Below are 12,045 nucleotides of genomic sequence, written 5' to 3'. Positions count from 1 at the left end.
CTAACCGTAGATTCCATGAGGAAAGCTTCTTTCTTAGAACTGCACGCCTATGGAATTGTCTTCCGTTTTCCTGCTTTCCAGCTGACTACAATATGGTTGTCTTCAAGTCTAACGTAAACAAGTTTTTTTAATGAGCCGTGCCATATAAGTTAACAAATTTACCGAATTTCCATTACTAACAATTACTATATTGTCCAATTTTCTACTGTACACTCTTTAACCCTTATCCTCAAGTGGCCTCTTGCCCTTATTAAATGGTGATGCTTATGTGAAAAAAAAGAAAATAAGTATTTGCTGCCAAATGACCTAAGGACAGATGGATTTCAAAACTTTAAACATAAACACAATTTAACATATAAATGTGTATTTGCACACGTGTAGACGAGAACTTTAAGTCGATTTACACCTGCAAAGTTCCAATTTTTCAATTTTGACTCCTTGACAGTTTTTTTATTTTTTCCGGCTAAAAACAAAATTGAATTCGTTCCAATCTTTCAAGTTTGTAGACCAAAAATTGACAGTGTAATTTGGTAGAGACCATTCCTCATACACGAACAGAAACAATGCCATTAATTTTATTTGTCTTAAATAAGCATTTATATGTCACTTATTGTAATTAGTGTATAATTTTATTATTACTATTACTAGTAGGACCCGTGGGAATTCCACGGTAGTTAAAAGCTTTAAAAACACATCAGTAAAAAATTCCTAATTGTTATATTAATCTCAGTCGTAACACACTTGACGTCATCACCAGAAGTTAACTGGCCCGCTCAACTCAATTACCCTCATCCAGTCAAATAAAAAGGAAGGTATAAAGCCTGGGAGGATAATCTCATTAAAACAATTGTCAATTCATGTGAGGATAATCTAAAGTACTAACACACCTACAACCATAATTTGAGGGCGTAATGACGTCATCACCGGAAGTTAACCCACCCCTCTATTGCGTATTCCCCACCCACTCTAATAAAAAGGAAGACATAAAGCCTGGGAGGATAATCCTATTAAAACAATCGTTAATCCATGTGAGGATAATCTAACACTTACAACCATAATTTGAGGGAGTAATGACGTCATCACCGGAAGTTAACCCCCCCTGTACTCGCCCATCCCTTATCCACTTTGATAAAAAAGAACGTATAAAGCATGGGATGATATTCTTTGTAAAATAATCGCCAAACTATGTTAGTGCTGGAAGTATTTGTTTCTCATTAATTAAAATTTGCGATGATGATGATTTTTTGTGACGTTGGACGTCGGACAAGTAAATCAATATATAGATCATTATTATTATTATTATTATTATTATTATTATTATTATTATTATTATTGTATATAAGTATATACAGGGTATAAGTATTTGGGAGTGTTGGAGGGTGTAGGCATCATGAAAAGAGAAATGAAGGAGAAAGTCAAGAAGGAGTATTTTAGAAGAGTGTAACTAATTGCAAAGTCGAAATTGTATGGAGGAAACCTAATGAAAGCGGTGAATGCATGGGCAGTCAGTATTTTGAGATACAGTGCGGGAATTTTAGAATGGCCTAACAAGGAGCTGCATGCCATAGATATCAAAACAAGAAAAGTTTTAGCAATGTTTGGTATATTCCACATTCGAAGTAGCGTAGCAAGGTTGTATCAAAAGAGGAAAGATGGTGGGAGAGGATTGAAAAGTGTAAAAGATTGTGATAGAACTGAGATGTCGTTGAAGGAGCATGTGGTTAGAAGTGAAGAGTGGATGCTTAAGGTTGTGGCTAATGAAGTGGAGGTATTTGAGATCAAGGCTGATTATGTGAAACATATGGATAGAGAAAGGGCAGAGAAACTGGCTAGGAAGAAAATACACGGAATATATAGCAGAAGTGGCTGATGAAAGATCATGGCAATGGCTTAGAGCTGAATATCTGGCTAAGAGTACTGAAGCTTTTGTTTGTGCAGCACAAGAGCAGGCATTAGGAACACGATTGTTCAAAAAAGTGGTTCTAGGAGAGGAAGTTGCTGCAGAATGCCGGATTTGTGGTAAGACCTCAGAGTCAATTGCACACCTTGCAGCAGGGTGTAGTGGATTAGCCCAGAGAGAGTATCGCAGAAGACATGGTCGCATGGGACTCAGGATATATTGGGAAGTTTGTAAGAAGGTTGGGGTGAAGTATGCTGGAAAGTGGTTTGAGGAGGTACCTGATAAAGTGAGAACAAGTGAGGATGGCAAGGTAGAGGTATGGTGGGACAAAAGTGTCATAAAGACCAAGTAATTGGAACATAATCGTCCGGATTTGGTTGTCATTGACAAAAAACTGGCAGATTGTAGACTTCTCAGTACCCTGGGACAGGAATGTGAGAGAGAAGGAGAAGTGGAGCAATTATGCTCCATTGGCCTTGGCGGTAAGGCATATACACTGGGTTAAAACACAAATAATCCTGATCGTAGTAGGTACGCTAGGAGTAGTATCAAGTCGTCTGGAAGGACAATTGAAAAAACTATGAATCCCCAATGTTTTAGGCAGCCTTCAGATTTCTGCTATTGTAGGTACCACCAACATCCTTAGGAAAACCTTTGATCTTTAAAGTTCCTGGTTTGGAGCCGGGATTGAGGGAAATCCTCTGGAAATGAATTTCATCCCTTTCCAGGGAGACGTTGATAAACGAAATCAGAATTATTATTATTATTATTATCATTATCATTATTATCACTATCATTATTATTATCATTATTTTCATCATTATTATTATTAATATTATCATCCTTATTATTATCATTATTATTATTATTATTATTATTATTATTATTATTATTATTATTATTATTATCATTATTATTTTTATTATTATCATTAGTATCATTATTATTATTATTATTATTATTATTATTATTATTATCATTATTATTATTATTATTAGTATCATTATTATTATAATTATTATTATTATTATTATTATCATTATTATTATTATTATCATTATTATTATTATTATCATCATTATTATTATCATTAGTATCATTATTATTATTATTATTAGTAGTAGTAGTAGTATCATTATTATTATTATCATCATTATTATTATTATTATTATCATCATTATTATTATCATTAGTATCATTATTATTATCATTATTATTATTATTATTATTATTATTATTATTATTATTATTATTATTATTATTATAGTAGTAGTAATCTCAAACTTTGGATGTTTTTAGTTAGATTTTTCTTTCTTCAACATCAGATCAATTTCTTTGACTCAAACTTTGGATGTTTTTAGTTAGATTTTTCAATTTCTTTGACTTTAGAATTCAAGCTGTATTAGCACCATCGCCGTCCCAACAGGCAAGCCTTTTGCAAAATTGTAAAAGAAATTGTCTTGTATATCTGATTAAGCCATTTATGGTGGCTTTTTTGTCATATTCCCAAGCTTTTCAATTATAATTGGTATCACCTTGACTGTCATACAGTCCGAGGTGTTGATATATTATTATTGTTTTATTACATTCTTGAATTTATGATTTTTTATTTTTTATTTATTTTTTAAAATTTTTTATTCATTTATTTATTTATTTATTTTTTTTAATTCAAGCTATACCTTAACACTTTCGCTGTTCCCAACAGGCAAGCCTTTTGTAAGATTGTAAAAGAAATGTCTTGTCAATCTGATTAAACCATTTGTGGTGGCTTTTTGTTATGGTCTGAAGCGTTCCAATTACAATGGGAATCACCGTAACTTCTTTACATTTCTAGAGTCTAATTCCCATTTTAGATCTTTTTTTTTGTTCTTTCTCTCGCACTCTGGTATCGAAAGGGCAGGCTACGTCAATAATTAAGCAAGTTCTCTTGTTTTTATTTAGTAAATTATATCAGGTCTGGAGTGTTCAAAGACATCATCATAATAATAATAATAATAATAATAATAATAATAATACACTTTTCTTTATTTTTTTTATCTTTTCCTTTTCCTTTTTTCAATTATTTAAATGCTGTTAATTTATTTCATTTTTTAAATATCATGGGACTCCAAATCTTGATCAAGATCTGTTGCAAAATTTTTCCAATTTTTATTATGGACTCTACCTTTGTATAAGTTGTTTTTAGTTTCTTGCCTCTTTAACACCTACGTAGTTGGCTCATCAGATAGTGAAGTCTTGTAGTGAAGGTAGGTGTAGTGGTGATGTAGCAGCCTAAATGATGAAAATGAAAGGTTCTGATTCTTCTTCTCGACAGATTACCAATTAATGGCAGACAAATTGATGACATTATACGAATAATGTATGTACAGTTCCCACACTGGCATCAAACTGTGCACTTATTGTCTCTATAGACACACGACGGTCCTTATCCATGAAATTCTTTATTTGGCCAATCAACTCTGAAGACTTGACTTGCTTAGTTCTCCCACACCTCTCATCATCTCTCACAGATTCCCTGCGTTCATTGAATCTCTTACGCCACTCAAAAATAATGTTTGATTCCTACAAGATGGTTAAAAAATCAGTCTAAAGCATTCAACACGTTTCTGTGGCATTTTTTTTCTAAGTTTAAAACAGAATTTTATTGCATAAATAATTTTAAATGCCTGCACAAAAAAATCTGGAAACTTATTGAAGGCACCTCGTAACATTGGCATAATAATAATAATCAATTTGTAACATTGTGTGGAACCAATTCTTTCACTTCAATAGTATTTATAGAAAAGACTGAGACTAACAAAAAACACGTATGTGAAGAAAGTATAGAGTTCAGTAAAAAAAAAAAAAGTAAGGGTGATGCCAACCAAAATACTGATATGTTTTATAGAAAGGATTAAGAATCTTATTAACGATTCGATGGGTGGCATTTATTTCATACTTTTTTTTTTTTGGGGGGGGGTCATAAATAAAAAAAAAAGTTAAACATCGTACTTTTGCATCTGCCCTCTTTGTCTTCGTACCCTTCTGGACAGAGGCATGTGTAGCTCCCCATTGTATTCTTGCATTTTTTCTCCTTGCCACAGACGTTAGGGTTTGCTTTGCATTCGTCAAAGTCGATGTCACATTGTGGACCTTCCCAACCTTCATTGCATATGCAACCCTGTTTGTTGTCGCAGATACCGGAACGGCAGTTGCAGGGATGCTTGCAGTTCTCTCCGAAATGGTAACTGTCGCATTCTGAAGAAAAGAAAATAACGAAACCATTAAAAAAAAATTAATAAAAACTCAATCATTAAAAAAGAATCAGATGAACCCCCCCCCAAAAAAAAACAAACAAACAAACAAGCAAGCAAACAAACAAACAAACACATCTATACTTTATCTATTACACAACAGCGTACACACACGCCTAAAAGAAAGCTCGGTTATCTTTACGATTATTGTTTCTCCTCCCTATGTTAAGAATGTCTTTTTTTTTTTGCGTAAATAATAACTTGATAAAACGATAAAACAAAGACCGGCTTGCAACGTATCTTCTGTGGGAGAGAGGTTGCAGGGAAGAGAAAAGAGCATCCCCCACTAAGTCACGAAATTTATTTTGTACTCTGTCAAGGCAGGATAGGTTGATTTTAGCAGCTCCTTGACAGATGTGCCAGCAGTACTCCATCCTTGGATGTACTTGGCTTTTATATAGATAGAGAATTGCATCAAGAGTGAGATATCTTCTGGAGCGGTAGAAGGATCCCACCATTTTCCCATTTTTCATGGATGGTGCAGCCTGGACCAGGACCTGTTCTTCATACCTGCCCCAGATTGTGGGTTCTTTGTGCATGTGAAAAAATCTACCTTTGACGGTTCTGGAGGCTTCGACGCCAGTTCTCGGTTCAAATGGCGTCTTTGGGGAACCAGCTACCCGATAAGGTCATAAACCAGCCCATACTAAAGGACTTCAAAGTGGCCTTGGGCAGACGCTGGTCGGACCTCCACGGTTATTCCCCTGTATAGTTTCTCTTTATAATTAGCTCCCTAAATTCTCACTGACTTTTTCCCTTTGTAAATGGCAATCGCTTGTGCGTTTATTCTTTGCCAATCAAACGAATTACTGAATGAGTGTCATTTTGAAGTTTCATCGTCGACCACATATCACAGTCAAACAAGTATACAGGTCAAATATTTGCGTTGTACATTGTCACTCTTGCATACAACGTGATCCCTGTGTTTTGGAAAATTGTCAACAACTGCCTGAAGATTCTTCATGTTAGATACACATTAATTTATAGGTATAAGATTAACATTATTTCTTGTGCCTATCATTCTAATCTAGTTTAATTAGCATAGGAGATAATCCCTTTCCATAAAAAGAGATACAGGGTGTAATGATGAAATTGTCGCCCTAGAAAAGATGACATCACTCCATTTCCATTTGATAAAGACCGGTTTTCTATTTTTGTTGGACACCATGCACTAGATGGTCAGTTGTGTACAAATCCTAAGAGTGATTGGAGACTTCTGTTATGTCTGAAAGTGACACAATGTTTGACTAATGAGATTGGAGATGTGCCGCTGTACAACTCATGCTCTCTACCAATCCAAGTTATGACAACAGGGCCATTCCTAATACCTTTAAAATGCATTGATGGATTGCCAGGAATAACACGGTCGTGCCCAGGGTGACGAAAACAAAGTTTCCAGCCACGGTTATGGTCTTTGGTGTGGTTTTAAGTGAGGTTCACATCATGCCACCTCACATCTTCGAAGTCGACTTGAAAGTCAACACCAAAGTGTACCTGGATGTGATGAAGATTGTGGTGACCTCCTGGTGCAGACAGGTGGCCACTTGCAGATCCTGGGTATGACAGCAACATTCAGCACCAAAGAGACCCAGACTTGTCTTCAGAAGGAGTGCTATGACTTTGTATCCTTCTCTCACTAGCTCCCACTCCTTCTCTGAACCCGCTGAACCTCTTCGTTTGGTCATACGTCGAGAACATCACCAACATGACCTCCCATAACACCAAAGCCAGCCTGATCGCTGCCATCAACCAAGTATTTGCCGAGCTCTCACCAGCACTTGTGCTCCCAGTTCCGGACCCATATCAAAGCGGTGATTGAGGCTGAAGTTGGCTACATTGAAGAGATGTCAGCTCTACTACATAATCAAGTTACCTGCATTGATTTGTTTTAATAAAACTTTTAAAATAAAGCTGTAGTGTTGTTTTCTTTAAGGTGACAAATGTATCGTTCCACTCTGTAATGCATGGGAGAATGATATCATGACAGAACAGATACCACACTACCTCCTTTCCACAAAAAAGAAGGTAATGTCCGAGAGGATAATATAATGACAAAAAAACATAGACTACAATACCTCACTTACGCCAAAAGAGTAGATAATGTTTGAAAGAATAATACAATAGAACAGGTGCTACACTAGTAATTGTCTGTATTTTTGAGATGAGGTGTTTTCATTTATTAAGATTGTTACCCAAAGGTGCTGGGTTCAATCCTGAACGAAGGCAGTGAAAAGTAACATTCAAAACAGAGAATCAGCAACTGTCCTACAGCCTAGCTGGAGTCTGAACACGGTACCCCTGTACCTGGAGTACTGAACACGGTACTCTGAACCCGGTTGGGTTTGAGACTTCTAACAAACGGTTCCCCAGTTTGATATAAAACACCTGATGAAGGCCAGAAGGCAAAACGGTCGAAACGTTGTGACTATAACAACCAAGATGAGGAAGTCAGTCCGACAATCTCAATAAAGGTGCTACACACTACTCCCCATAAATTGAGCATTGAAAGATAATACATTAATAGAAGTAATAGTATAGTTCGGCTTCAGACACAGATAAAATATCTCCATTAGTAGTAGGTTCTTCTTCTTCTTCTTCTTCTTCTTCTTCTTCTTCTTCTTCTTCTTATTATTATTATTATTATTAATAATAGTAGTAGTTGTAGTAGTACTCACTAGGGGTTCTCACACAGGCGACCATCAGCGAACGCTCGCTGGTAATAACTTATGGTGTTCCCTGGAGTCTGAGTCACAACAGGTCTCCCCAGAGAGAAGACTGAGGCTACAAAGCGGACGGTAACCATGAAAACAGCTAAAATACTAACAAAAACATTCCACGAAACTGGAATCAAAGGGAAGACCAAAACCATGCAACGCGCCGCACAAAATGAAATACTTACTGGAACACGCGAAACCATTCGATTCAAGTTTGTAACCGATTTCACAGTTACACCGGAAACTGCCCTGGGTGGTGTTTGTGCATGTATGCTCGCATGGCGATTTTAAGCAAGGGTCCACACCTGCATTTCAAGAAGAAAAGAAAAAAATGTACTGCAATATATTTAGTTTTTACTTCAATTATGGTGTGTTAATTTATATGCATAAAATATACATTTGTTCATAGCCTTTTGTAACTCATTGATTTTATGCATCGTTACATACATAAAACATGCACTTATTTACAGCGTTTTGTAACTCATTAAATTCGTGCATTTGTTTTTTCATTATTCATTTTCCATCAGATTAGGATATTATTTCCATGATTATATATATATATATATATATATATATATATATATATATATATATATATATAAATATCTTTATAATTTAAAGCGAATAGGCTCCTATATGGTTGACTATTTTTAAAAAAAACTGATTACATATAACGATAGTATATAGTATAACGATGTATCGAGACACAGGAATGGGTATGTTTGATCCTGCAGAACCGTGGTTCATTAAAATTGTGGGGTCTGCGTTCGCGCCTAGTCAACAAAGTATGGAAATAAAAAATTTAAAAATTAAAAAAAAAACGTTTACAAGTGTTTATGATATAGATATACATAAGAATACTTTGATAAATATGTTTTAACTTAAATAGGGATGGTATAATAAAATTGTGGAGTCTGCATTCACGCCTGGCCTCCATAGAATGGAAATATGTCACAAAGTTTAATAAATACTTTTCATATCTATTTGCGTAAGTATACTTTGATAATTATGTTTCAGTTTGAAGAAATAGGGTATAATAAAATTATAGAGTGTTCGTTCGCGCCTGACCTCCATAGAATGGAAATATGTTACAAAGTTTAACAAGGTTTTTTAATATAGATCCACAGAATATTGTGATAAGTGTTTCAGTGTGAACAGGTATGGTATAATAAATTATGGGGTTTATCTATTTTATTTTTACTTTCATCATATTTTGCTTTGGTTTTGATACCTCCGAATTCGAAGCTATCTCTTTAAAACCCTTCCTTTTCATAACCTATCATACTTTAATAAATCAGAGTCCATTTTCTGTAGGCTGTTTTTGGACCCAGTCAACGACGGGTACTTTTGCTAGTCTATATATATATATATATATATATATATATATATATATGTATATATATGTGTGTATATATATATATATGTATGTATATGTATATATATATGTAGGACAACAAGAGTATGAACTGAAGACACAAAACTATATATTGGTGGATATAGAATTGATAATTTATTTAATAATGGAATACAGGCAAAATTTGGGGGATATAAGGGACTCTTTATGGCAGGGCATTTCGAAGCCTAATGCTTCTCATCAGAAGAGTAGAGAAGCTGATAGGTAGCATGGGGATATGTGGCATCTAGCGTAAGGTTCATTATGGACGAAAGAGATTAAGAGGAATTATAGAATGTTGGGGGAAGCTTTATTGAATTCGAAATAAATAAGGAGAAGCTTATTATATATAGTATGATATATAAGATTATATATGGTCTGAATCTCAATACAATGTTAAAGACTGTAAAACAAATAAAGTTCCAATTGTCCAGAGAATGAGACTTGCGTTGTTATGAACATTTGTTTCAGGTAAGCCGACACGGTCAAGAGATGTGAAGGAGATACGTTTTGCTTTTATTTTATAAACCCCTTCAAAAGGATCGATGTGCCATAAATATAAACATTGACTCCAAATAAGCAGACATCATCCTTCCCTCCCCCATGCATACGTAACAAACGGAGGTGGAGAATAACGACTTCAAGAAAAGAAAGTGATGCTATTTACTTTATGTTTCAATTATGGTAATTATGTAATGCACATACAATGACACATACGTTTATTCATAGTGTTTTATGCTTATGAAGTTTACTGCATCAAAAAATGTAACTTTCTATGACTGCGCACCAACCATGGTTTGATTTCATTTTTATGTTAATTTTTATGCTAATTTTGATTTTATTTTATTAATAAACAACATTTTTAAGCCATAAACGCACCACATATTGTGAACTATTGTACTTGTATGTTATTTCTCCAAATCAAATCATCTTATGAGTTGCTCAAAGTAAAGACGAAGCGTTTATGAATATATAATTTTGATTATAGGCCAAATTTGTTTCCATCTTGACCAGCCCTCAATCAAATTACCACCATCCTCTCCCCTACCAAATTACTACCATCCCATCCAACCCCACCACCAAATTAGTACCATTTCCTTCTCGACTACCAAATTAGTATCGCCCTGTCCACCCTCTACCACCAAATTAGTATTATTCTCTCCGCCACTATCAAATTAGTACCATCTCGTCCCCCCCCCACCACCAAACTAATACCATCCCGTTCACCCTTCCACCACCAAATGAGTACAATTTTCCCTTCCACTATCAAATTAGTGCTTTTCCATCCACCAACACCACTAAAGTAGTACCATCCCTTCACCCACTACAAAATTAATACCATCCTCTCTCTCCTACCAAATTACTACTATTCCTTACCCACTATGAAATTACTAACACCCCCTCCACCCCCAAATTACTACCATTCCCTCATCTACTACCAACTTATGAGCATCCTCTTCATCACCAAATTAATAATCATGCCGTCCACCCTCAGCACCAAATTACTACCATCCCCTCTCCCATTAAATTAGTAACATCTCGTCCACCTCCAGCACCGTAGAAACGGACACTCGGGGTTGATTACTTACGTCGGCAATGTTTCTTGTTTTCACTCAATTCAAAACCGTTCTCGCAGTAACAGACCGCTTTCTTATTCGCGACAACACAAATCTGGGAACATTCTGCTTCTTGACACAACTCGTTATCTGCAAAGCAACATCGAACAGAAAAAAATATTATACGATGATAATTCTCGATCTTTATTTCTTTTTTGTTACAAATGGGTCACCACTTATAAAGAAGCCAAATGAGGATAAAGATAAATGGGTGTACGGTTGTTATTGGGACAACAGCATAGTAATCAGTGGTAATTTGGAGCAATGAGATTATTCGAGAGGGCGTTAAAACAAGAGCTTGTAGTGTGGACTGGTGGATATATTATACATATCCCCCAGTTGTACAAAATAGGAAAAATGAATTGCTTTGAGGAAGGAAAGGACAACGCGTTTACTTGAATTAAACGAACTAGAATTTATTTCGTGAAGAAACACATGAAAGAAAAGGGTACATTTGAGTTTGGCGTGTGTCTCTTGCTGTTTACTGGTGAGAAGGAAAGTCTATTGTCGTAGAGAGAGAAAGAGAGAAAGTCAATCCCATTTGGAGATAGAAAACGTGTAAGGTGTACGTACTGTCAGTTAACTCTTGCCCCTACACATATAGTAGCAGGGGATGTGATGTGAGTGGGCACGCGCGCCCCGAAAGGGGCGTATGGTCCGTAGACCACTCAGCTCGGAAGGCGAGTTGAAAAGGAGGAAGCAGCTTATTGCTTTTGCTTTTATAGTTGTTTCCGGTGGTCTTTTGTGCATGTGTGGATTTCCTTTGAAAGGGAAGTGACGTTGTCCATGTGTGCGTACATGTGCGCGTATGTGTACGTATATGTGTGTACGTTAGCGTGTGTGTGTATACACGTGAATGTGAGTGTATGTACGCGAACGTGAATATATCTACTTGCGTGTACAAGTGCGCGTATATTTGTGTGCGCGTATGCATATGACAAGAAATATGGCTTGAGATGTGAATGCGTGTTTTTGTGCGCGACTAGGAAAGGTTCCCACAAGCTTATTTACGTTGGATTAAAAACAATATTATAGTCAGCTGAAAAGCAGACCAGAGTTCACAGGTGGGCAATTCTAGTAAATAAGCTTCGTTCATGATTGAGACTGGAGTAAATTATTGTTTGTGGTT

The 12,045-nt window shown here is 35.7% G+C and overlaps 1 protein-coding gene across 1 annotated transcript in view; it reads right to left on the bottom strand.

Annotated features, from left to right (window-relative positions):
• LOC145259960 (uncharacterized) overlaps positions 1 to 12,045 on the bottom strand; it is a 358,155-nt gene that overhangs the window by 77,334 nt on the left and 268,776 nt on the right. Inside the window, exons 23-25 of the mRNA XM_080117937.1 lie at positions 10,890 to 11,006; positions 8,093 to 8,212; positions 4,892 to 5,137 (exon numbers count right to left, since the gene is read on the bottom strand). Of these exons, the coding sequence (XP_079974063.1) occupies positions 4,892 to 5,137; positions 8,093 to 8,212; positions 10,890 to 11,006 (483 nt within the window). The remainder of the gene's footprint in view (positions 1 to 4,891; positions 5,138 to 8,092; positions 8,213 to 10,889; positions 11,007 to 12,045) is intronic.

This window comes from Euprymna scolopes, chromosome 35 (genome assembly GCF_053919585.1).
Source record: "Euprymna scolopes isolate OS-2025 chromosome 35, ASM5391958v1, whole genome shotgun sequence".
Lineage (NCBI taxonomy): Eukaryota > Metazoa > Mollusca > Cephalopoda > Sepiida > Sepiolidae > Euprymna > Euprymna scolopes.
Note: the sequence above shows the minus strand (reverse complement) of the source record. Positions and strands in the feature narration are given on the sequence as shown.